Raw genomic sequence first — 27665 nt, 5'->3', positions numbered from 1 at the left:
AAAATTATTTTCGGAGCTTGCACTATGTCAGTAGTTCACATTGATGTGTAAACTGATAAGCTAGCACTGGTAGGCAGTGTGAGAAACAGTCACTTTTGGGCACTCAAGGAGGTTTTGGTAATTTAGGCCTCATCACTGAGGTGCAGCTTGAGTCCAACAACCCTCTGAGCATGGGACCCACATCTGAGGGAGTCTGACTTGGAAAAACAACTTATGTGGAACACTTAAATTAATCTCAGCCACTGCTATCAATCAATGTTTTGGCCACACACCATGCTAGACATTTACCAGTCATGTGCAAATCAAACTTAATCCTTCTCCAATGGTACAGTCCAGCTAGAACAACCAGATCAGGTCCATTCCAGAAAGAAACACACAAGCAACCCTGAGCATAGTCAGAGAAGTGCAACCTGAGTTCAATTAGTCCACTGACACCAACGTTTTTGTATATACTTCCCTGCTCGTGACTACACTAAAGCATGCTCTGAGAAAGCTACAGAAAGCAGAAGCCATCTCTAGCTCAGCATTATTTTATAGGTGACTTGCATGTAGCTAAGTTTTTCACAGGATTCGACTTTTCTGACACAATCAAGGATACATTTCATCTACCTCTAGCTTTCAGTGAATTTTGTCCCCCTGGTTATGTGAACAATTGCAGGCAGGTTGGCTCGAATGATTAGTGTGGGCTTGACAGAGCAGTCTGTTCCCGACCTTACATGATCAACAAAAAGAGCATTCAAAAGCTATTTTACCTTGCACACAGAGACACTGGTAGCCTTGTAGTATTATTTCAAGTCTTCTTTATTGGTTCCAGTTCAGGGTAGTATCAATCTCAGTTCAGCCATGTACAAGCTCCTACATCTCCTACACCAGCCCCACCAGGAGCAGCCTGCCTAGCTGCTCAGCCATCTCCAACTGTCACCATTCATCAACACAAGCACCCAGGCATTCCATTCATCACAGTCACACCAACATTCCGTTACCATCTCTGACTCTGGCTTAGCAGCTAGGAGGACCTAGGCTGATTACATGTAAATGTAATACTTAGGTTATAACATTATCCATTTCCTTTTAAAATGAAAACAAACATTACAATTGCAAAGAAGAAAACTATAAAATTTCAATTGCAAAGAAGAAAACTATACACAAGAAAGCAGTAATGGTCATAACTCAGAGATGCAAATAAAAGCAAAACATCACCAGAGAGTGAACAAAGCAAATCAAGAAAAGATGGGCACAATACAACATATAAAATGTGCATCAATGTGCCCCATCCTCCCTCATGAAAATTATTAAGACATTTAATGAATAAATCACAAAGAATGTTAAAACGCAGAGAAGAAAACTAACACTGCGTACTTTTGGGAAGGAATATAAATTGTCAAGAAATAGCAATAATAAATATCAAGCTAGCAATAACCCCATCCTTCCCAAAATAAAACCATTAGAAAATAATGTTGTAAAGGGTGGACACCCCACGACTAACACCTGAGGCCAAAAACAGACAACAAGGGTGAACCAACACCAAAATACACGTGTACCACAATATGGACCACATAGAGGGTACAACAGTGAGGAGCAGGGAGACTTACACACAACAACATCTGGAGTGCGGGGCGACTTACACAGGACAACACTAACAAGTGAGGTGCGGGTCGACTTACACACAACAACACCTGAAGCACAGTGCGACTTACGCAGGACAACACGTGAGGCGCAGGGCAACTTACACACATGCTAACAGACAAGATGTGCAGCGCAAGGCGACTTACCAACACATGTGACCAAACGTGCAGACCAAACGTGCAACGCAAGACGACTTACACATATTGATCACAACACCAAACCACATATGTAACATAACCACAACAAACAGAGGTGGGAAACCACCCACCAAGACGAGAACAACTCTCATGTAAGGGATAAACTGTGATGTCCACCCACCAGGAGACTAGGACGTCTCAAGCTATTAATAGCGTAAAACTGTGGCATCACAAAATATTAAACTTCAGAAATTACAAATACAATTCCATCTATTGTAGAACACTAAACTGCCATACGTGAGGTATCTTTGCTGTAAGGTAACGTGTGGAAATTCACTAAAAACGCTGGCAATTAGCTGCAAATAAGATATAGCGCTAGTGTCACCTTGAAAAACTCTGTGGCTGCTCCACAACAGCGTACTCAGTGCCTTCATGCATCTCAAAATTAACCCGGTACACTTCATGGGCAAAGGGCACAACCCCACTGAAGTATGATGTAGAAGGCATTCCATTTTTATGGCACCAAGTATGTCCAAGATGAATAAGGTTACTGCCTCACGACTGTGCCCAATGTTCAGTTTTAACCTCACAACTATGTCCAATGTTCAGTCTTAAGATGGACTCAAAATGAAAAAATTACCTGTGGTTTTATGTTGTTACAAAATCACCCATCTCCAAAATTAAAACTGCAGTCAATCTTGCCAACCCGACGTCCCCTGACACCTTCAAATTACACAAAACCCAGAAATGCACCCGATTGAAACAGTACGACGTTTCATTTCATGTGTGTTTTGATTGAGAACGCTGAAAAGCTCCTCTGTGCCACTGATCTTTAATAAAAATCTTCGCTACACTGGTTGCAGAGATGGAGACTCCTGACTTCAGTCCTCCCCACAAAAGTTGATGCGTCCACAACGTACAACTCGCGCTGTCCCCAGACAGCATGACGTCATGTGAAAACTTTAATGAAAACTCTTTCGCAGCACAAACAGTGCAGCATGGTTGGCAATTTCGATGGGAAGATAACAATAATGTAGAATGTGCCAGCCCCAAGATGGCGGCACGTTTATGGCATTGTGTCGGGTGGCTCACGGCACGCCTGTGCACTCAATACGAGCGAAGCCAGTACTAAGAGCAGAAGCAAGCAGGAACGTCACTGCTGAATATTCCAAAATCGTGAATGCAAGACGATGTCACTGAAGAGTCAAGGTGTGGCACCCATGTAGGTAAGTGTCCTCGTGCAGCTCATGGCTCGTGCTTCTGATTTTAAATCATGTGCGTCAGTTAAACTGGCAAGGAGGCCTCAATTGAAAATAAAAATAAAAGACAAATAATGCCTCACCAACTATGTCATGTTGCTCCTGTTAACACTCCTTGGAAAATAAATGTGTGCCAGTAACACACCAAGTGAGCAAGTTCCCAAGCTCTCCTCAGTAAGGCTCTTCAAGTAGGGCTCTTCATGTCCAGGTTAGCAAAGTAATGGTGGAAATAGGACACTTCACAACACAATGGTAAAATGGCACTTCAGTTCATATGCCAATAGACAAACATTGCGCATACCCATAGATGAAGACATCTGTTGCAGCACTTGTGGATTTCACGGGTCCGTTAGATATTTCTTTGATGAAAATAGATCTCCAGGCACATTACTCCCACACTGTTAAATGAGCAAATTTGTACTTTCTATGTGCCAACAAATGCCAATGTTTGCAGAACCACACCGCTCATGTGTGTCAAGTGTGAATTAGTTTCACTGAGTTAATCCTTAACTCACATCTGTGCAGCCACATTTCCTTTATGCAGTAGATACATCCATACGGCAGATACAAAAGGACGTGGTAGGGTAAAAGTTAGTCCATTCATACTCTAACATACAGACCATACCCGTGGTCAAAACCATGGAGTAAGTTCAGGCTGGACAGATTGGGGTCGTCCGATGCAATGGACACTGGTGGAGCTAGCTTGCCTTTTACTCCATTGTGCTTCATGTAGATGCTTATTTTTCTTGTAGTTACGCTGATAACTGGATTTTTTTTAGTAATCTCTTAGTTTCTGTTCTGTCCTTAAGCACACTTGGGTCCAGGTCTGCTCGTCACCAAAATAAATGTTATACCCTGCACACAGAGACACTGGTAGCCTTGAAGTATTATTTCAAGTCTTCTTTATTGGTTCCAGTTCAGGGTAGTATCCACCTCAGTTCAGTCATATACCAGCTCCTACATCTCCTACACCAGTACCACCAGGAGCAGCCTGCCTAGCTGCTCAGCCCATATCCAACTGTCACCACTCATCCACCCGGGCACCCAGGCACCCAGGCATTCCATTCATCACAGTCACACCAACATTCCGTTACCATCTCTCACTCTGGCTGAGCAGCTAGGAGGACCTAGGCTGAAAACATAGAAATGTAATACATAGGATATAACAGAAGCCCTAATGAGAGAGGAGCAATGGCGTCACCCACATTTTGGTTGCTCTAAGTAAAGCATTTGATTGGGCAGAGGTAATGTGCTTCTGCAGAAAAAGATTGCTTGTATTGCAGTTTTTGCCCTTTGGGAAAGTTTATGCTCAATGATCATGACTATAGGTCTGACCATTTATTATGTAAAGTTATTTATTTTGTAAATAACATATCATGCTAAGTACAATGGGTCTGAGTTGATTATGGTGCACAAGCAATGATAAGGGATATAGGCCTGCGTTAAATCATTGGGAAACGTTATGTAAGATACTATAGATACCATAGATCTGATCTGATCTGGAAAGGAGATGTTAAAGCAAAAGAGTTTTGAGGGTGGATTAAAGGCTCCAAACAAATATCTTGCTAAATGGACTGCCACAAATTACTATACTAGGCAAGTGGTTTAGTGTTGCTCATCCCCTCTAACAAATCAGTAAGACTGAAGATGTGCAATGTGATAATCCTAGTTAGGTCCTTTTAAAGAGCCTGAATATGTTTTGGCAACAGTAATTTTGCATATGTAATTTTAGGACTTAATGACTGATGGTTAATATATCTTACTCTCAATACAGTAGGCTCTAGCAGTTTATAGTGACATGCCTATGACAAAGGTTAAAAGGTTGATTGGTTCACTAAGTTATGCTACAGCTCATATTCGTATTAGGCTTAACCTATAAATTGAAAATGCAGTTTTTGAAGGCTTGGGTTGCGAGCTGGAGGGTAGGAGGACTCCTGGGCTATTTTTAACCACTGGGGTAAAGGTTCCCAGGGAAACCCCACGCACTTTTGCAGTAATTCCTGTTCACCTTCATGCAAACAAGCCCAAAATGCTATGTGTTAGTGCACGTTCATGATGGAGAAAGTCTTTGGCCACACTAAATTTGGTCTCTGAGGAATAGGATGCATGTGGGAGTATCATAAGTGAAATCACATCACATCTAACACTAAAATCCAGTTTGAAGTAGACACTGTGCTCTCAACAAAAGTATGATCCTCCATTAACCAGACAGGTGATACAAAAGCATTGTCTTGGCATCCCTTTCACTCCTTTTTGAGTGTTCCCCGAGTGTTACATTGGCTCAACACACCTATCAAGCAGGATTTGACAGGGTGGTGTTACAGGATGCTCGTAGACCCAACTCTGATATTCTGTGGAATTTTCAGGAGTCAACTCTGTCCAATCAGGTCAGCATATTGTTAGCTCCTGAGGCATTTCACACCTCATTCACAAGTTTTAAGACTGAGTACAGACTGGGAGTTTCTGAACAGTTAATGCAAATTTGCCTCCAATAACTTCAGGCAGGGAGAAAGTAACTTTCCAAAAGTTACATTTCCTCACTATCTAATAAAACTCCACCTTCATGATTAAATTGGATTTTTAATAAATACTAAAAATAGTGTTTTTTTAGCTAGTCCTTTAGCAGAGTTAGCAGCATTAGTATTTGAATTTGCACACTGATTTTCTACGTAGGACAGTTAGCCCTGACAAAGTGGAAATAGCTTGTAAAGCTGTGTCAGTGTAAGGAAATGGTAAGATTAATCTTCTACATGCCCCACTTTTGAATATAAAGCACCCTACCTTGTGGACTAAAATGCCTATATCAGGGGGGCTTAGCAATACATAAAAGGGAGGTTTTTACCTGCCCAAAGGGGTTATTTCAAAAAGTCTCAGGACTTACACTGCAGCAGTCAGGCTACAAGCCATGTTTTCTTTTGTCACACTATTGGTTGGCATAGAAAGTACTGCAGTCCTCATGTGAGAGTTAACTTTTCATGCCATGGGTGTATTTCTGCACCATATACTCTGGCATTATAGAACATTAATGCAATCAGGGACCAGCCAATGTTCTCATGTTTTAGGGGTCAGAATACATACACAGGACAGCAATGTCGCAGGCCAGAGTCGAAAAAGCAGCAACAAAATAGGGTCTAGCAAAAGACAACTAATTGGGGGTGTTCACGCAGAAAAGGTAGATATCCTATAGGATCGTAAATAGATACTTAGTTACAGGGAGGGTCACAGATCACTGTACTACTCAGGAATCCTGAAGTTTGTTACCTACTTCGATAAAGCCTCAGGGTAGATGATTTGCCCTACTAGAACCAATGTTAGATGCAAGAAGGGTTCTATATTGTATTGCCAATGTACAAATGCATAATTGTATAACTAGATGTCTGACGGTTGCCTTGTGGGAAACATGTGCTCAATGTAGCATGTCATTGGTTACAAGCCAATATTTAAGGATATAGGCCACATTCATTTCCTGGAAAAAAAGTTATTTCAAATGGCATAAGTCTGATCTGTTATGAAAAGTTATGAAAAGGCTTATTTTTTTATGAAAAGTTGGTATATCAATCAATGAGCCTTAATGGTACATTGTTATTACATTTTGTTAAAACCCACAGACAAGTATTGTGGTCCATGGAATCTCAATAATTACCTTAGAAGACATGACTTTTCGGTGTTGATCACCCCATGTGGCCAAACCTGGGGATAGAAGGTTTATATTGTACTGTAATGGGCCTTGATAGACCCTCACAGAACAACCTGAAAGATTTATTTGTCTGTCAAGCTCCTGTGATAAATATAAATCAGTAAAATACATACATATAAATACACACACAAATCCACACACACACACAGAGGGTCTTTGGATCAGCTCTCTTCTGCCATTGGTCTGTCCAAGTGTCGTTCTAATTCTGCTTCTATGCATAACAACATCCAGCACGGAGCAATGGGTCAGCCTACTTGAGTGACTGGCTCCATTGCCCCAAGAGTGACTGAATGTTAGCTGACCAAATGCACAACTTTGCCTGAAAATGAGTGTGAACCAGTGCCATGACTGGTCGACCAGTCCATTAGTGTTACATTTTCTTATTGAATAGGTTCCTGATCATAGGCTTCCTTCTTTTTTAGGTCTCGCCTAGGCAGTGCTTGCACTGTCTTTTTGAGACATGCTGTGTTCAGGTTATGGGCATTAAGTAACACCCATCTTCCTAAATGGCTCCTTTAACTGTTCTTTGTAAATGGCTGTTTTTCATTGGTTAATCTAGTCGGTAGTCCTTCCTTTTTTACTTTTGTAACCTCCCTTGAGAACTGCCCCTCTTACATGTGGTATGACTCGTCATGCCTTTTACTAGTGCCTGAGCACTCTTTTTTTATTTCTCGCTTGCTCCCCCGCCTTGGCTATAGCAGCTTAAGGTCATGCTTTATATTTACAAAATTGTAACCTAAGGAAGGCTTGGGTCCTAAGCTAACTGGATTAGACCACTATTAATTATATACTTGAAAGTATCCAGTAGCTGCTATTTAAAGTTTAATCAAGAAAAGAGCCAATGGCATAAATTTGTAGGCTCTTGTGATTTATTTCACAATTTTTCTGGGTTATTCCGCAAATGCAACAACATTCAATTTGTGTCAAACATTAAGGACAACACAAACTGATGACATTTTTCAACATAGGAAATACAAAAACAATTAACAAATATGAAACAGTATGTGCAAATGTGTTACAAAAAGCGCTCACCCCATGCCGCGCTTTAATTAAAATATGGTGGCAGCACCTATTGTGTGGCTGCTTATATTTACAAAAAGTGCTCACTGCACAGTGAGACGTTGATTTAACTTTAATTATGTTTATTTGTGCAATGCGCCACAGAGCGCTTCACATTCAACAAGGCGGCAGTGCACCTTTGTTTTGTGCTGTGTGGCTCACTTAAATTAACTTTGAAATCATTCAGGTTTTTTTCCAACAGCGCGCAATGCCATGCATTAACAAATCCCGCCTAAATCAACTTTGAAATCAGTGGCCTTTCTTTCTTTCAACAGCGGAGCCCGCTGCCATCTCACCATAATCACTTTTATTTGGCAAGAAAGTGTCCTCTTTCTATGTCCATGGCAGTTTCCCTTCTGTTTCTTCTGACACGTGGGGCAGAGTTGAAAATCTTCGCGCCCACCTGTTCTGGTCAGTATCTGCTTGTCTTTCGGTCCTCTCACCCCTGCGTGCCGGTATGCTCCCCGTATCCAACTATTTCAGTAGTGCCCCGAGTCCACTGCAACTTTGAGATTGCTCTCATCCTTGTATGAACCAGCAACACCAGGGTCTGACTTGCCTGCCCCTTCATACAGCCTTAGCGCCCCGTTAACTTCACCCCCTACCACCTTGTCACTCCTGCTCCTTCCTAGCACTTATTGGACCCACCCAACCTCAGTGCTGTTTTGAAACCCTTTCCTAGCCTCAGTCGTCTTGATCCCGCCTGCAGGTACTGTGGTCCATTGGCCCCCTTCAAGCCTCAGCTTTCTTGTGAGTCCCTCTGTAGCTTCTGGGCTTCTCCAATCCCCTTTGTAGCTTCTGTGCTTCTCTGAGCCCCTCTGTAGCTTCTGGGCTTCTCACAGCCCCTATGACGCTTCTGGGCTTCTCCTATCCCCTCTGCTGGCCTCACCTGCAACTCGAGCCCCACTGCAGCCATTCTGTAGCTTCTGTGCTCCGTTGTCTACTCCACCCCCTGCCTCAGGGCCCATCTGCAGGGCGTTTAACTCCCCGCCCATCCCAGAGCTGCCATTAGTCCCCTACAGTCCAAGCCTTTTTACAGCAATTCGTTGCCATCTGGGAAATGTTCTAATTGGCATTAGTGTAGTGGACCTTACAATGCAGCACACATGTATTCAATCCTAAACCAATAACCGCATATGTATACAACCATCAGTAGGCTTACACCTGTTCTGCTTCCATCTAGATGAAACAGGGCTGTTCATGTTGCTGAAAGTAAAGTGTTGGATATAAGCAATACAAGACCTTGAAAGAGGTAGCCAGATATCACAAAATGCCTATGGCAACTGTGAAGATGTTGAAGTCCCATGCTACGTCTTTCTCCATTTTCCTTGTGCAGAGTGTTTGTGGAAGGAAGGGAAGACCAGCTATCCCTACTAATGGATTAGCGAACCAGAGCCAGAGCATTGGTTGTCTGTTTCTGCAAGAAGTAGTGACCGTCATGTCAATAATGTGGAAAAGCATAAGATTCTTCACTTAACAAGAGGCATTGATGGAATAAATCAGGGTGAGCAGAGCAGGAGCTGGCCTAAGCTTGCTCAATCAAGTACTGCAATACTATATTGTTTAAAAAATAAGTCAAGGGCGCAGGTGCCTTGTACCTACTTGTTTATAAGTCTCTAGAGTGGTTAGTCATCCTAGGTCTCTGCGATGTCACAAAACAGTGTATGTGGACTAGGTAACTTCAGGTCAAATTCAACGGTGCAAGCACTCTGGGACTCCTGCCGTTGTGGAGAGTCCCACTGTCCTCAATAATATTCACAGATGCCCAGTCCTTCTCACTACATGCCTCTAATGGAGTTGCCTTCATGCCTTGCTTCTGCGGTACATCTTCGAGCGAGGTGCTCTGATGTTCATCTTAAGTTTGGACTTTTCAGTAGAGTAGCCTCATCTTTCTTTATCTGACTCAGCAGTCTTTTGTGCTCATGACAGCACAGCCATGGGACCTTAGGCTCTGTGGTTGCTAGGCAGGTTCCCAGCACTCAACCTAACTTCCTTTTCAGCAGGACCAGGGGCAAAGATATCCACAGTACAAGGCATTTATGTCTTACCCTTTTAACAAAGTCTGCTATGATTTTTTCCCTTTGTTTTTTCCCACATTTATTAGAGGAGCTTTGAGTGTGGAGAGGAGAACACTGCATATGCAATAGGGGCTCATTGGCATTTCCAAATGGACAGTCAAACTTAACATTATCCCCAAATTTATTGGGAGAACCAATCCTTACTGAGTGCCTTTTCTTTTTTAGGAAGCCACATCTCCATGGCAACTGTATGGGATTTAAACTGTCTCCTTTTGCCTTGTGTATTACAGGCAGACTGTACTTGTCTTAGACACAGAGCATAGGATGAGCAAGCTGGTCACAGCTATTTGGCAAGGCCAAAGTATTTGTTCAATTTTTCTGTCTCTCAGATCATGCAGGTGTAAGTAGCTCCTAGGTTCAGGCAGATCACAAAAAGTCCTTCCTGGGAATGTGTATTGAAAGCTAGACGATGCACTTGGTCTTACAGTGCATTCCAGAATGTGGGGAATCTTAGAGAGTGGTGTATAGAGACACACTGTGAAGGGCAGATAGCAAAGTATGGCTTCTGCTGATCATACAGAGCACTGCAACACCATAGGAGCTTCATATAAACAGAAGGAACGTCAGTATCCCACCTCAGATATACCCAAACATTCACATGCACATGCAATTGATACTTATGGGGTATGAAGCGCTCCAGTAATGATCTTCTAAAGGGATTTACCAGGGAGCACCAGTAGATAATTCCCCACTCCATCACCCATTGAGGTTGAGGTTAAAAAGGACCAGTATATTATGTCACAAACCTGGGCATAGGGATGGTTTTCTCACATACTAAAATGATTAACACTATGGGGGAACCCAAAAATCTTTACACTAGCTCTCTATTAGTGAGCAACGTGACATGCTCTTGTCGTAGACTGATCAAAGGACTTCGAGCAGGTCTTCTCTACCAGAAAACATTCCAGGTGTACCAGAATGTTAAAAAGAGGAAAAAGTTGTCACATGGACTCTGTGCCAGGAACATTCAATCCTATGCCCACTGTTAGATTGTGGTCTCGGTTGATCTGTCTGTTTTGAAAAATGAGAACCTGACAGCATCGAATAGAACGTTGCAATGATATGGCCAGCTGCACCTTATTATCTTGATGATCATTAGCAGAGTGATACCCTGTGGTGGTGACCCTACTGCAATTCTCTTATTAAGCTGTCATGTAGGAATCCGGCGAACACTGCAAGAGCAGGAGAGCTTGATTTAAAACCAACCTAGGGTCTTCCCTGCAGACACTGCTTTAAAGGGAACAGTATACCTGTGTTAAACAGTGTTCTAATTGTAAACCTGTTTCATCCATACTCTACCCTGGGATCATTGCCTAGAACCTCTTTGACACCTTCCCTTCACTATAGCTGGTTTACAGATCTGCTGAGCAGTTATACCTATAATTACACTCTATAATGCTGAATACATTGATATAGTAACCGTGTTAATGTGTGCTACTTGTGTCTGGGTAAGTTGTACTGGATAAAGCAACAGAACATCAACATCAAATGTGTAGAACGGTTTACCAAAATACTAATTTATGCTTGATAATCCGACAGCAAATCAGCAGTAAGCATTTGATTTTTTGTGTTGAAGTTTTGAGTGTTTTTTATTGCTATGCATGTTTCCTGGTTTCAACTGGAAGCAAACGCTGCCATGAAACAGTGAATGTAAGGAGCGTGGCACAATGTCACCTTCGATCCAGCCAAAGTTGTTCCCATGTAGCAGACCCTAGGCCATACTCTAGATACAGCTTCTCTTGGGAGCAATGAAGTGTCCGAAACCAGACTGAGTGTGGGAAACATGCAATCCTGCTGACGGCCAGCAGCAGCCTTCTACTGTGGCACTTCACATTAATATAGTGTTGGAATGCTCATTCCAAAGGAGAGAAGCATGGTGGGGCAGGGATTAAGAGGGACATAGACTCCAAAACTAAAGGGGAAGATGGGTTTAATGTGTAAAACTGCGATGTACTGACTAGAATTTACGCTCTATGAAAGTATCTTGTTACCTGAATATTAAGGGCCCACAAAAGGTCTAAAAACTGGAAATGGTAGATATGAAATTGGTTTTCAAAACACATAAATAAAAGGCATTGTTATTTACAATTACAATTACAATTATTTCCATCATATTCAAATGCTTGTTATTCTATTATTATTGTTTTAGAGCACACTGCAGCTCCCCAGACAGCGTCACTGTGGCCCTTGCTTGCTACTCATTTCATAGGCAATGCATCCCATCCAGTGCGGTCACTGCTTCTAAACCAAGCAGCCATTTTGGAAGGGTATTGGCCATAGTGAACCACTGTTTATCGTTCTAAGATGGTCATCACATTGCTTCTAAATATGGGACATTTGGGAAATTTAAAACAATGATACACAATGTACATTATCACTGAGAAGACGGCAGACCACTGCTATGTTTAATTTAATTTTTGTAATCATAGCATTTAGGTGATGTAGGTTTTATTTTAATTCTTTTACTTCATCTTGCAAATACTTGTTGAGCTTTTGTATCTGTTTTATTGTGGCTGAGTAAGTGGGTCAAAGGAAGAATGGGTAAGTGGTTCAATGTAAGTTAATCAGTGGGTGGATTAAAAAAAGTTTGAGTGCAAGGATGAGTGTCAGAGTACATTTATGATGACTTAAAGTGCCTAAACTCACTAGTGACTGAAGAGGCACTTTCAGTCAAAAGCTAGGCCTATTGGCATTGTCAATGCTTGTTTTGTTTCTATGATTTATGACCGTACATTTATAAATGCATTTGTACACTTTTGTATGTTAAGTAAGAATGATTGAGTCTCTTTCCTAAAATATTACAAGAATGCCAGCGTAAAGGTTTAATTTTTTGTTTAGAGTCTATAGGTATAAAGGAGGAGTGGGGCCTCATGCTTACACTGATATGTATTATTGCAAGATGAAGAGCATGGAAGTGCTCCTATGGAAATGCGCTCAATGAGGTATATTTTGTCACTTAGCTCACTAAGGCATACTCTTGGTGCGACGCCAAAACAATATTATTTACCAAATGGCACATTTCTTAGCCAGTTTTGTGTTAAACCACTATTATAACAAAACTAAACAGAGAACAACAGTAATTATGATATTTGCAGAATGTGCCAGGTAAAACCAACAGAGATTTTAGAACCCACCTTTAAATATATAGTGAACCATGGATGCATTCAGTTGAGATACTGAAACACATCACTATTATGTAAAGCATTTAATTTTGTTGTGAATATTACTCACTCATAGTAAAGAATGGTTCGTTTGAATGTAAAGTGCATACGAGATATGATTCACACGGGTGGTGTAATTGATTAAGCAGACTTAAGGGCACTACAGGTTCACTAACAATCAATGAAATAAATATTACAGTTTTTTCTCTGCAGAAAATAGATTAGACTTGATGAATTTTTCCAGGTGTTAGACTGACATCTGTGTAATTTCGAAATAACTTAATTGTAATCTCCATTACTCTGATTACCCCTACCCGGTCCTAGTACTTACTACTTTGTGATTATTTTTCCTCCTCCCAGATGTCACCTGAACAAGCAAAAACAAAAAACGTTCTTCCCCTTCTCTCTTTACATTCTCTGGTTAGGATCCGCCTGAAATTAGGACCATTATTATTATTTATTATTAGGATTTGTATGGCGCAACAAATCATCCCCACAGGGATCGCTCTGCGCCTGGGTAGCAAACTAAATCCACAGATTGAAAGTGATCATTAAAACATCCAGTTTTCAGCTGTTTCTTAAACTGTGCTAGATTGGGACATGGTCGAATCTCATCTGGCAGTCTGTTCCAGTGGGTGGGCCCTAGATGGGAGAAGGCACGACCACTCATTTTAGCTTTCCTGATTCTCTGTGTGTAGAGCAATTTCCGATTGCTCGATCTCGTTGTGTTGACATTTTTTATTGAAATTTGCAGATAGAAATACAAATGTGTTGACAAAGTAAAATGATATAATGATAAACATATGAAAATATAAGTGATAATGAAACTTACATAAGATATAGCAAATATGAGGAAATAAAGAATAACATATATTCCATAATCCAATATAAGATAAAATAAGAAAGAATAATAGGTAAATTATCATATGAGAGGAGAGGAAAAGACAAGAAAAGGAAAAGAGAAAGGAAGAACAGAAAAGAAAAGAGAAGAGTACAAGAGCAACAGAAACAGAGAGGGAATGAACTGGAAGAAAGGAAGGGTACCCACAGTAAAGTGATAGAGAAGGAATAGAATTAAGCGGAAACAGTATGTGTAGAAGAGGAAGGAATGGATGTAGAGTCATCATCCACAGTAGTCTCCAAGAAAGGGGACCAAATTTGGAGAAAAATGGAAGCTTGATCTTGTAAATTATAAATTGTGCGTTCATGTAAAGCCGTTTGTATCATTGCCACCAACCACTCTTCCTGGGAGGGAGGTGAGGGGGATTTCCAATGACGCAGTATACAAATTTTGGCCGTGGCCAAAGCAGTGTGAAGGAGACGAATTTGTGGTTTGGAGAGTTTCGAAAAACCACGAAAATCATGTAAAATAATAGTGGCAGGTGTAAAAGATAAGGGTAATGACATTGTAGAAGCCAATGTCTTCCTCACAAAAAGCCAGAAGGATCTAGTCCGAGGACATTCGCAAATGATATGTGTAATATCACATCCAGAAGCAGAACATCTCCAGCAGGACGTGTGTGATATCAACTTAGCTTGGTGCAATTTAACAGGAGACCAATGCCATTCATGGAGAATTTTGAAAATACAGAATTTAAGACGAGCTTCCCGAACACCTTTATGTAATCCTTCTAAAATTTGATCCCATTGAATAGTGGAATATTCAACTGATAAACGGAATTGCCATTTCATCTGAAGAGCGTGTGAGAGAGGCTGTGAAAATAGAGGATGTAGAAACGTCTTATAAAGACCAGAAGTCAAACCTTTAAGATTTCCCCATAACTGCAAATAAGACAACATGGGAGATACTGAAAGTAGTTCAGGTGGAGAACCTAAATGTTTTGTGATACTTTGTTGAAGTTGAGTATATTTATGAGATTGTGTAGGAGGTAAGTGAAATTCCTCGCAAATTTGGGAAAAGGGTTTAAAGGTTCCATCATGAAAAAGTTGATCTATAGAAGTAATGCCAGCCTCTTGCCATAAAGGCCAGGACAAGGTGCGACCACCAATACGAATAGCTGAATTAAGCCATAAAGGAGCTTTAACATGAATTTGCGAATTAGATTTTAGTATTCGATGACCTCTCTGCCAAGATTTATGCATTGCAGATAAAATAGGGTTTTTAGGATCGGAAGAACTAGTTCCTGTACCGTATAAAAGGGATAGACCTAAACCAGGAGCCAAAAGGTGACGTTCAAGTGGAACCCATTGAGGAATGTGTTTAGATTTGGGCAGGAAAAATGTGAGTTGGGAGATATGAAGGGCGAGTGAATAGTGCTCAATGGAGGGAAGTCCTAAACCCCGTGTAACTGATGGGCCTTCAATTTGGCCAGGGCAAGGCGTGGTTTAGCTGTACCCCAAATAAAAGATTTTATTTTGGAGTCAATGGATCGAAGGGTAGGTAGGGGAATGTGGAGAGGAAGCATACCTAGAACATAAAGAAACCGTGGTAAAGTAGCCATCTTAACCGCCTGAACTCGTCCCCAGAGTGATAGTCCCAGAGCTTTCCACTTATCAAAGTCTCTTTGCATTTGTGTAAATAAAGGAGACAAATTATCCGTGACCATACTATCCAAACCTCTATTAATTAATATGCCTAGGTACTTAAGACGGGATGATTGTCAATGAAAAGGAAAACCAGAGATTGCTAGTTTTGTAGTGCCAAGTGACATGGGTGATGCTTCACTTTTATCCCAATTTATTTTGTAACCTGAGAAAGAAGAGAAATTGTTGATAATTTGAAGGAGAGCTGGAAGAGAAAGAGGAAGGTCAGTAAGAGTAAGAAGAATGTCATCTGCATATAAATAAATTTTAGAATGGCCAATTGGAAGAGGGACGCCTATAACTTCAGTGGATTGTCGTATTGCGGCAGCCAGAGGCTCCATTGCTAAGAGGAAAAGGAGAGGGGAAAGCGGGCATCCTTGGCGAGTGCCACGACGAATTGGAAAGGGGGTGGACAAGAAACCACCACAATTAACTTGAGCCAATGGACTATCATAGAGCAGACGTACTTTATCAATAAATTGATCGCCCAAGCCGAACCTTTGCATGACTGTAAAAAGGTATTCCCATTCAATACGATCAAATGCTTTTTCCGCATCAAGGGAAAGAAGTAATGCATCGTCTGCCAGATGTTTAGCTGACCACAAGGCATGAGATAAAGTGCGGAGATGGTTCCTAGATGAGCGACCTGGAACAAAACCTACTTGCGAATTATGAATTAAGGAAGGTAAAACTTTATGAAGACGGGATGCAAGAATACTAGCTAGTATTTTAATATCAGTATTCAAGAGAGATATAGGCCGATAACTGCCACAGAACAAGGGATCTTTACCAGGTTTTGGTAAGACAGCTATAATGGCTTTGTTAGAAAGAGATCCGAGAGAGGATCCCTCAACAGCTTCTTGAAACGCGGCATGTAAAGTATCTATCATATTCTGACCAGTCCATTTATAAAATTCAGGAGGAAAACCATCTTCCCCCGGAGCTTTATGGTATGGTAAGGCAGTTATAGCTGAGGAAATCTCATCCTTTGTAATAACACCATCAAGTAAAGCTCTACCGTCATCCGAAAGTCGTGGAAGAGATATCGCATCTAAAAAATTGGACATTTTAAGTTTATCTATGTGAGTACTTGGAGAATAAAGAGATCTATAAAAGGAAGCAAATTCATCAACAATTTCTTGTGGTCTAGTAAGTATATCGCCATGACTGGATTTAATATCAGGAATCGCCATAGCGGCTTCCCTCTGACGCAGTTGTGCAGCTAGTAACCGACCAGCTTTTTCCCCCTGCTCGTAATGTCTCCCTTTCATTTTTTGTAAGGCGTATTCGGCCTTAGAAGTAAAAAGACTATTAAGAGACATTCGTGCTTGTTCTAGTAATTTACGATTCTGGAGGGTAGGATTTAAAATATACAAATGAGAAAACCGTTGAATGTCCTGCTCAAATTCTGCTTGCTTAGCGGCATTGTTCTTGTTAGCAAGAGCGGCATCACGCATAAGTTGCCCTCTAATGGTAGCCTTTGCTGCTGCCCAAACCGTTCTCTTAGATGAAATTGAATCCTCATTAATAGTAAGATAGTCTTGGAGGTGAGATTGTAGAAGAGCTTTACCTGCAGGTGTTCTATATCTATTTATGCTCAATCTCCATGGTTTGCGACCTGGCTTAGAGAGACCTAAATCGAGGGACAAAAGAACGGGAGAGTGGTCGGATATAGCTGCTTCCAGGATTTTCGATTCCGTAACCAACTGAACTGCCTTTTGTGAAAGAAGGAAATAGTCTAGACGGGAAAATGTGCCATGGGTAGAAGAAAAGAATGTGTACTCTTTATCTTGCGGATGACTAAGCCTCCAATGGTCAACCAGACCATTGTCGGTGAGAACATCATGTAAGATGGCTCTATCTGAAGCGTTAACATTGTCAAGACTGCCTGTTTTGTCGAGGACAGGATCTGGAGCCAAATTCCAATCCCCTCCAATGAGAAATTGAGAGGCATTGATTTCTGTGAGAAGACGATTCATCCTAAGGAAAAATTGTTTTTTGGCACCAAGTGGAGCGTAGATAGATCCGAGACAAATAAAAGAGTTTCCAATTTTCAATTTAACAAAGACATATCGACCCTCCGGATCAGACCATGTCTTGGAAATCGTGAAGGGAAGTGATTTTCGGATAAGGATAGCTACACCACATTTACGAACAGGATTAGGGTTGGTGGGATCAGATTTAGAAATGCTACTATAAATAACCTTTCCGACCCAATCTCTGCTGAGTTTACTAGATTCAAGATCATCCAAATGTGTTTCCTGCAGTAAAGCAATGTCCACATGTTTAGAGCGCAAATATGAAAGGACTTTTTTCCGTTTAATGTAATGGGTGAGACCATGAACATTCCAGGAAACCACTGAGAGAGGATGAATGGAAGACATAATAGAAGAGTTGTAAGAATAGGATAGAAAAAATATATATATACAGAGAAAAAGGATAAAGAGGGTACCCTGAGGAACAAAAAAAACAAAAAAGAGGGTGTATAAAATTCTGAGAGACTAATGAAAGAGAGAAAAGAAAAGAGGATGTGAGAAGTGTTTAGATAAGCAGAGTAAATATCTAAAATAGAAAAAATAGAGAAAAAGAAAAAAGGAAAACAAAATAGGAAAAGAAAGAAGGAACCGAGACTGTTAACCGCGGGTCTGGGCGCACTGTAGCAACGCCGTGGGACGGAACTCCGTCCGAGGAAAGAAAAATGTGGATCAAATGAATAAAGGATAATATGGAATATATGAAAGTTACAATAAACTAAAATAACAGTATCATAACCATAAGAAACCATAAAATATTACTGTATAATACAAAGCAATGAAATAAGCATATTGACATCTACAATATGATGTAACTATGGTAAAAGATTAGGAAAGAAGTGCAATAGACGAAGACAAAAGGTGTTGAGAATAACGAAAGACATAATACATAACAGAAAGAGTGTACAAAGTAGAGTTAGAAGTATAAAAGATAAAATACAAGGAGAGAGAACAAGTGATAAATGTAATATAGAAAGGACGAAGAAAAATATAGAGCAGAGAGAGAAGAGGAGGGGATAAAAACATATATAATAAAACATTGGAACAAAAAAGAAAAAGGAAACAGCAAAGCTGACATTAAAACAAATTAACCCCTTCCATGCTCATGACGAGCTCAGCTCGTCATGAGGCACAGTTGAGCTGTGCAGATGACGAGCTGAGCTCGCCATGAATAAAGCCAAATAGCAGTTTCCAGCACAGGGTAAAAATAACCACAGCAGCGATGTGGTTAAACAATAATACTTACCTCAATATTTGAATAACTAGGAAACTAAATATGCAATGTCAGATTAAGCGATACTAATATCACCAAAGGGATGGGCTTAACCATGAGGAAAAGACATGCAAGAGATGATTACTATAACCTGAACATGCAAGAAGCCATACAGTAGTAGGTAGAAATGTGCTTCAAAAGCGGAGAACAGTGCGAACATGAGATTACACAATAGCATTAATACAGGTATTGCAATATAAGATTAGAAACAGAAGTAACTACATTAAATAATGCAATAAAGCATCAAAATGAACCATGGAATAGGCAAAGTGATACCAGTCAGTATCTATAATGGCATTTAGAAGGGAGAACAAGAAATCACAAAAATATACAAGTGGATCGGTAGAGAGTATTCAGTCAGCATCTGATGGCTTTTTGAGAGGTGATCTAGATTTGTCCCTCTGTGGTACATTAGTAAGGGTGGAGATGGAGTGCAGAGCTGAAGCCTTATCGTCCTGGGATCGATTCAGACGAGTGAAATCTCTACCACGTTGTCTGGAATCACCAAAGGTGTTTGAGTGTGGCATTGGAAAATTTGAGGATGGAGAAGTATATGACGGAGGTTGGTCACAATGAGAAGATTGAGTTTCCATGTCGGTAGATTTGATGTTATCCAAAAATTGTTGTAAATGTGCAGGATCGTAAAATTCTTTAGATTCTCCATTTCTGGTGATACGAAAACGTGCAGGCTCAAACAATCCATATTTGATGTCCATTTGACGCAATTGAGGCCGCATGGAAAGAAATGCCTTCCGTCGCTCGTTCGTCTCTTTCGAAAAGTCTGCAGCTAAGTGAATGGTATGACCTTGAAAAAGAAAGGAACCACGAGAACGAGCCATAGACAAAATTTGTCGAGTTTGTTCATGCCGAAGAAAACATGCAATAACTGGTCTTGGCCGTGCAGAAGCATCTGAACGTGGAGGACCAATTCTATGAGCACGCTGAATCTCAAGAGGAGGAGTAAAGGAGATACCAGTCAGAGTGGGAAGAGTGTCATAGAGAAATAACTTCATGTCTTGCTTCTCACTGTTTTCTGGAAATCCAAAAAAGCGGACATTGTCTCTACGACTGCGATCTTCCAAATCAATGATTTTGCTACGCAAAAAAAGAAGGTCTTGCTCTGAACTCTGAACTGAATCTAGGCGGCTTTCCATATCCAGAATTTTAGAGTCAATGTTGTCAATTCTTGTATGAAAAGTAGTGAGCTCTGCTTTTATTGACTTAGTTTCTGCAGCCAGTGATGTCATGGTGATATCTAGCCCCTCCAATCGGCGATTAACCCCAGAAAGTTCCTGCAAGATTCGTTGCATAGTGTCAGATAATGTCTTGTCACTCTGAGGTGTTATAGCTTGGGATGGGGAAGGCGATGAGGATACGTTACTTTTCACTGGCAAATTGGGAGTTTGTTTTGTCACTTCAGAGAAGAGTGGTTGTTTAGGGGTTCTGTTACCATTCCTGTTGGTAGACATTGTGACACACGGTTGCACAGTTGCTCTACAAAAACGAATTGATGGAATATTACGATATGAAGCAATGGTGAAAACAATGGTGCATCAAATGACAAAATAAATGACTGCAGCGAGCCAGTGAAGAAAAGGCCTACAATCAAAGAATAATTAGTAGCTATAGTAAATGACATATAGCATCAGGCCTGGCTTTGTTAGAATGTGCCATTTGCGACGTATAAATAAATGATACACATCGAAAATCCACAAGCTGGAAGCAAAAGCGCTGCAACAGATGAAATAGATCAAATACAGACTATAACCCATATCTGTTAAAATGGAAGAAAAGCACCTTAGCATTATTACATGAAAAACTAGTTCTGTCATATATACAGGCGCAGTACATTAATAGAAAGCATTATGCGCCATAAAGTAACATGGGGATATGACAGAATACGCAGCAAAGGTTAAGTAAGGCAAATGAGGATTAATGTAAAAGTTCCTGCGTAATTAAGGAAACATTGTTATAGCATTTGAATGCACACAAAGTATGAGGAAGTGCAGTCTTGTAAGGCAATTGAAAGTGAGCACTCCGTGACAGAGTATCTCATGAAGCCATGTCGCAAAAGAGAAGGCTGGAGTCAGTTGAGCAGGAATTGAATGTCATGTAAAGAACAGGAGTAAATTTAATTGCCCTGCGCATGAAACAAGAGGAGACTGTCCAAGGCGCAATATGTGAGGAAAAAGTAGTATAGATGATGATATTTGCCCTTTTCTATATAAAACCAGGCAAAGCTAAGTTGAATGGAATAATGCTGAGAGGCACCACTGGAGAGACATGGAATGAAGGTAAAAGCTGTGGGGCTCCGTTGTGTAGGAGGGCAGAAAAGGAAATGTTACTTGAGCATGTTCATTTTAATTTCCCTCCTCCTGTTCTATTCACCCATTGAAGGAAAAGAACTTTGCCAGCAATGCAGAGGAATGCCGCTATGACCGCATGAAGGAGCACTGCAGAGCGGACACATGCGCAGTATCTGAAGAGGCGCGGCCCTGCAATACGAGGAGGCGCGGCGCTGTAGTTTGAGGAGGCGCGGCCCTGTGGTGAGAGGAGGCGCGGCCTCAGTCGACGCGCAGATCTCGGAGCACGTCAGCAAAGCGGGCGTTCACCTCACCGGACTTGAAACAAAGAAGAAAGATCACCGCTCCGCTGGAAATGAAGCCACCAGTGCGTTCCACATGCCCTCCGGTGACAATGGAGCATGAATAGGTAGGTCCGGCGGTCCAGGTGCGGGAGAGTGGCTCGTCAGGAGTCCGTCCCACAACGGAGCTCAATCTTCAGGCGGCCATCTTCCTTCGTGGCCAGACCACGCCCCCCCGATTGCTCGATCTCAATGATGCACTGGGATGTAAGGTTTTAGTTTCTTCATTAGGTAAATTGACTTGTCATGTCCTGTCATCAACTAGCTCTGGTACTCAAGATTATGAACTTTGGAGGGAGGTGGGATGCAAGTACTGGGATGTGGAAGGATAATTGGAGTTATGAAGATTACTGGTAAGTATTCCAAGCATTACCTCCTCAACACTTCCCTTGTCTTAGTTCTTACTACTTGAGGATATATCAAAGCAGACCATTTGAGATTTCATATCCAAATAACAAACTCTAAAATAATGCTACTCTAGTTTATTAAACACTAAAGCATTACAAAAGAGTATTCATTTGGAAAAATCACCAGCAAGGACTCTGATCCTAACATCCTAGGACTGCTGATCTCATACATCTAACCTGTAGGTGGGGACAAATATGGATGGAGCTGCTCAACAAACATCTTGAATGAAGCCCCCTTGATGTTTGTGCAGGAGAGACCCATACCACGGGTAGAATGCCCTTGGATGGACATGATAAAGATATGGTAAGTTATAGGCACGAGATATCAGAGCCTTTATCCATTGGATTAAAGAGGACGTTGAAGTATTTTAGCTTTTCCTTAGGATACCAAAATTCAAAAAAGTGCTTCACAAAGTCTGTAACCAGCAAAATGAGAAAAGTTAATCTGGGCAGTGTGTGTTACAGTCAATAAATGTAGAGATTCCTCCTCAGGAGAAGGAGGAGAAGGGAAAAAGGAAGAGTGCTTTTTCAGCAGAAGACAAAAAGAAGATACTACTTTAGACTAAAATCTGGATCCAGTCATAAACCCAATCTGTCAGGAAAAACCTGAAGGGAAGCAATTTAGACAGACAAAGATCCCAGTTCTCCTACATGTCACGCAGAGGTAAGAGCAACAAAAAACACCACTGAGGTTAATAAACTTTAATTCAACCTGTTCCAGCAATTTGAAAAAAAGAAACTGTAGGGCATTAAGAATCAACAGCAACCCTCAAGATGGTAGGATAACAAAGATAAAATCCTTAAGACGTTTTCACATAAGAACTCCATCTTGGCTGGACCACCCCAAGAAGATCAGACAGCCTTAAGTGAAAACAGCCAAACGCAGATTGAAATCATCCTGAAGGAATTGCACAATCAAGTTAGGCTCAAAGTTAAAATGACTAATACATTTGACAGCACACCAAGTAGAAAAGGATGTCCAATAGCATTCATAAGCCCTTTGAGTAGAGTGACTACTTGACTCTTCAATGGAAGGTGCAAACCTAGAAGGAAATGCTATTGCAGTCCCTCCTTTCAACTGCCAGACTGACATAGACGTGGAATTCCTTGAGGCCTATTATTAATCTATATTTTTTACAGGTCTTCAGAACATGAAAATCCATGGGAACAGGATCAAGTCTGTAGTTTGCTTTGTTCACTGCCAACTGTATCTTGTTTTCATGTTACGTATGGTGTTGATGGGAGATGTTCCATGTTGCTTATGAAATGACAACAAACTTGGCCAAAACCCTCAAACACTACAATTTTGAGGAACCACAGGCATCTAAAGCTATGCTCGTGTCAATGACACTTGTAGAAGGATGGTTAATTCATCCTCGCTAAGCTCAGCAGACAGTAGAAGAACTTTACGTCCTCAACATTATTACAAAAAAATTGAACATTATTACAAAAAAATGAAGGAGGGGGAGTTAGTCAATGAACTCTCCTCTCTTTATAAAAACCCAAGAACAAGACGTGAAATGCCGGAAAACTGGCCTACACTCATCTATGCCATAAAAAGTATTCTTTCTTAGATCACGTGTGCCCTTAGCGTGAATCATTTCAAGGGAGCTTCCCAACTGGCTCCTTTTTAGATCTATCAGCCGCTAAACCTCCTCCACGCTTCCCCCATTGTAGGAATTCAGCCAGGGTCTGATTTTCTTTCATCTGCTTGGTGGAAGGTAAGAGGAAGGTGGGAAGAGCAGGCCTCCTGATGGTGTTTACTTTCCTACCCAGCCCCTGCAGTAAGTTTTACATCCAGAATAATCAGTTGGGGCCAGGAAACCCAGTTGGTTTATCTAAAGAATGTCTGCGGAAGCAGTCAAAAAACAGGATGTGACACAGGCATCCCCTGCCTTCATTAGCCTATTTAGCAGGTGAGGACTAAGAAGGAGTAGTTTTGTTTGGCTAGGTCAGGAGATGCCCAGGGGGAGATGACACCATCTCAAGGTAGTAAGGATTGGGATGAAGGAAGGTTTCTAGAGGTAATGCCACATGCATTAGTTATTCATGATTCACAAAAGTTTAACTACAGGCTCAGGTGTGAAATACATGTACATAATTACTTCACATGTGTCTGTGTATAAATGATTTTCATATTTCATGTGATAAATATGTCTACATAAAGACACGTACATAGAGAGAAGTAAAAAGGTTACACCTGATTAAATAGGGTAGTTATAGCTTAGACATGCAAATGGGGTGGGAGAGGTGAAATCCAACCCTTTTCTAAATTTGCAAGCGGAGTAAAATTGTTCTAGAAAAACTGTCCAAATTCGCTCTGCATGCAAACCTGAGAAACAGGTGATCTTTAAGTGTTTCTTGTGGTTCATCCACCGGGTGGTTCTTGCTGTTCTCACTGGACTGTGTTTCAATAGTGAGAACCATTTGAACTGCTCAGTCTAGATAGACTGCGGTTTGTAGGAAGGATGCCGGCATCCCCCTTGACTTTTAATTCTGCTCTAGTAGGCAGATGCGAATTTCGATAAAATAAAGTAAATACTGCCACGCCCTAAATGATACGGTGCAACCAGTACATGGTGTGAATTACACATTAGCACAAATCATGCCCATTGCTCCCATGGTAAAACTGTGTACAACATTCTTTTAAATGACTGATACCTGTTTCTCAGCTTGCTTCAAAAGCTTTTGGAACCTCTCATTCTCAAGAACACACTGGGGTAGCTCTGATTCTCCATTGGCCTTCATCTCCTCCAGCTTTAGTCGGAGGTCTCGTAGGGCCTGCAGCTCATCATTCAATCGGTGCTGTCGGGTCCTGGATGCCTGGAGGTCCAGCTCCAAGTCCAGAGATGTGCGCACAGGATGCTCCTGGGTGGCTCGTCTCATGATCGGCTGGCATAGAGGCTAGACCAAAACCAAAGGGAAACATATGCAATATATTTATTTAGCAACCAAATAATAAAGCTACTTGTTTTACACAGTATGACTGTGTCTGTGGTGAGGTTTGTGGCAACAACATGTTACTGGTATCACTTACAGCACTTGGATTGATTATAAACAAACTTTACAAAATACAATTAAAAATGAGTATTGACAAACCCAGAAAGACATACCTCATGTGTTACTAGCTTAAAAGATATTCACAACTGTTAGACCTGGCATCCTTGGCGTGGGTCTTCTCTACAACCCTCCTGTTGTGCTGATTTCATTTTTGCTTTTGGACTCTGCCCACCATATCACTGCTAACCAGGGGTAAAGTAATTGTGCCCTCTCCTTAAAACATGGTTGACTGACATCCAATTGGCATAGTTAATTTACTTGTAAGTACCTAGTAAAGTGGTACTACTTGTGCCCAGGGTATGTGAATGAAAAGCTACTAAAGGGCCTGAGGCACTTGTTGTGCCACCCGCTAAAGTCGCCCTAAAACATGTCTCAGGCCTGTAATTGTTTTAAAAGACCATATCAACCTGGCAAAGAAAAACTTTTTGTCAGGCCTAAACCTTTCTTTTTTACACACATAAGTCACTTCTAGGGTATGCACTACACAGCCCAGAGGGCAGTGTGCAGTGTAATTAAAAAGTGGGACATGTGTTTTTAAATTTTACATGGCCTTGTATTGCAAATCACTTACATTTGCTTTTCACTACTGCAAACCATACCTCTCTCATTGGATAACGTAATAGGTACTTTATTGCATTTAATGAGCTGCAACTTCTAATTACGAAAAGGTAAGCAGAGTGAGTTTGGTGACTAAAGAATTGTAATTAAAAGCCCTCTTTAAAGGTAAAGTTGGATTTGTAATCACAATTCCAAAAATGACACTTTTAGAATGTTGCTGGTTTCTTGTCCTGACAATTAGTTGCCTGCAGCCTAATTCCGGGTCACATGACTAGGTGTAGCAGGAAGTTAGTCTTTGTGTATTGTTCCTAGGCAGTGGGACAAAGAAAATATAGGTGCTGGCAGAATGAGCCACTGTGAGTTAATGAGGAGTAGAAGCTATCACCTACCACCCTTGCAAGTCACACCTTGCAAGTCACAAAGCTCCTGCCTGAGCCCTCTCACAAAGGGTTTGTCCCTAGTCCTTTGAGACCCCAGACAAGTTGAAGCCTGGACAGGAAGAAAGGAGATGCAGGACACCTCACGGGGGAGGAAACCTCTAGAAGCTTCCTCCACTTCAAAGTAGGCACCAGATATAACTACTGAACCCTTAGACCCAACTCTTCAGTATACTAATGGATCTGAGGACTCTGGCAGGAAAAAGGACTGCTGTGCCGCCACTCTGCCCGACTGCTGCTCTGAATGATTTCTGCCCTGCTGTGCTGACATACTGCCCTCCTTGCCAGGGTGAGAAAGACTGGACCTGCATCTCTAAACCCAGCATCACAAAGTGACTCTAAGGTCTCTTTGGCTGGCCTCCTGATCACTAGCCTCAGGCACATAACAGGCTTCCAACCACCTTGAACCAAGCTCCTGTACTCTGACATCTGGAATTCTGTCCTCCCAAGTAGTGCCAACCCAGTCCTGGATTCTTGGAAGTGGGCCTGAAGGTGCTTTGTCATCTCTCCTCTGCAGTAGGATGCAAAACCTTTAGACCCAACACATCACTTCTGCTGCTTAGACTTCCCAGACGCAAGGATTCAGCATCACCTATAGTAGCACATCGTAACCACTGCTGCATGATGCATCTCCACACAAGGACATCACCCCGCCCAGTGCAGCCTGTCGAAACTGCCATTGCGCAATGCATTTACATGCAAGGACATTGCCTTGCCCAATGCAGCCCATCGGAACCGTAGCTGTGCGAAGCATCTCCGCGGAAGGATATCGCCTCGGACTTCGAAGCTTCATCGAACTGCCACTGCGCCACGCACCTCCTCGCCCGGGCGTCGCATCGCCTCTGGTGTGTGGCACATCCTCGACGCGGGAATCTGTATCCCTTCGCAACCAGGATTAAGGCACTGTGTGTACTAAGTGGGTCCCTGTACCTTGCCCTTGAGCCATTGCAGTCGGCCTGAACTTGTGACTTCGTCTTGGTCAATTGCGACCAGATAACCACAGTTGGCACTTTGTTTTTTTGGGACGTAGTTTCACTTAAACCTTTAAACTGGTGTATCACTGGTTCTACTGATTCGATTTTTGTCATTCTTGTCTTGCATTATTTATTAAACTTTACTCCATTTTTTCTAAATTGGTGTGGCATACTTCTTGTGTTGTGTTCGCTTTATTATTGTTTGAAGTGTTGCATAAATACTTTGCATATTGCCTCTAAGTTAAGCCTGATTTTTCTGTGCCTAGCTACCAGAGTGCAGAGCATAGGTTAATTTGAGGGTTATTTGTGACTTCACCCTGGCAAGGATTGTGTTTCCTGTCTGAGTAGACTTTCATCTTCTTCAACCAGTAACCCAATTTCTTACAATGGTGATCAGCAGTGAAGATTTGGACTTGTGTTTGTGCAGTGGCATACAGTGATTTTGTGTTACACTGAAGATCCCAGATAAATAATCTAAGACAAATTAAAGTTTTATATACTCCTTGATTGTCCTTTTTCCTAATTCCCTCTCATTCTTCTGAGCTTGATGGGTTGGACATAAGAGTCAGGAAGGCAGAGTCCAGCAATGTTGGTCGTAGCATCCTTACAGAACCCTCTGCAGCAAAAGGGTCCACACTCCTAAATGTCTGGTGCCTGACTTTGTTGTGGGGGATGACACTGACAAATGGTTTGAAGCTTATAAGGTATCTTTGCAGAT

At 41.5% G+C, this 27665-nt stretch overlaps 1 protein-coding gene across 1 annotated transcript in view; it reads right to left on the bottom strand.

Annotated features, from left to right (window-relative positions):
* The window catches only part of WWC2 (WW and C2 domain containing 2), a 957428-nt gene that overhangs the window by 38963 nt on the left and 890800 nt on the right, over window positions 1-27665 (bottom strand). Inside the window, exon 21 of the mRNA XM_086962466.1 lies at window positions 24580-24822. Within this exon, the coding sequence (XP_086818592.1) occupies window positions 24580-24822 (243 nt within the window). The remainder of the gene's footprint in view (window positions 1-24579; window positions 24823-27665) is intronic.

This window comes from Lissotriton vulgaris, chromosome 3_1 (genome assembly GCF_964263255.1).
Source record: "Lissotriton vulgaris chromosome 3_1, aLisVul1.2, whole genome shotgun sequence".
Lineage (NCBI taxonomy): Eukaryota > Metazoa > Chordata > Amphibia > Caudata > Salamandridae > Lissotriton > Lissotriton vulgaris.
This window is presented reverse-complemented; position numbering and strand designations above follow the sequence as displayed.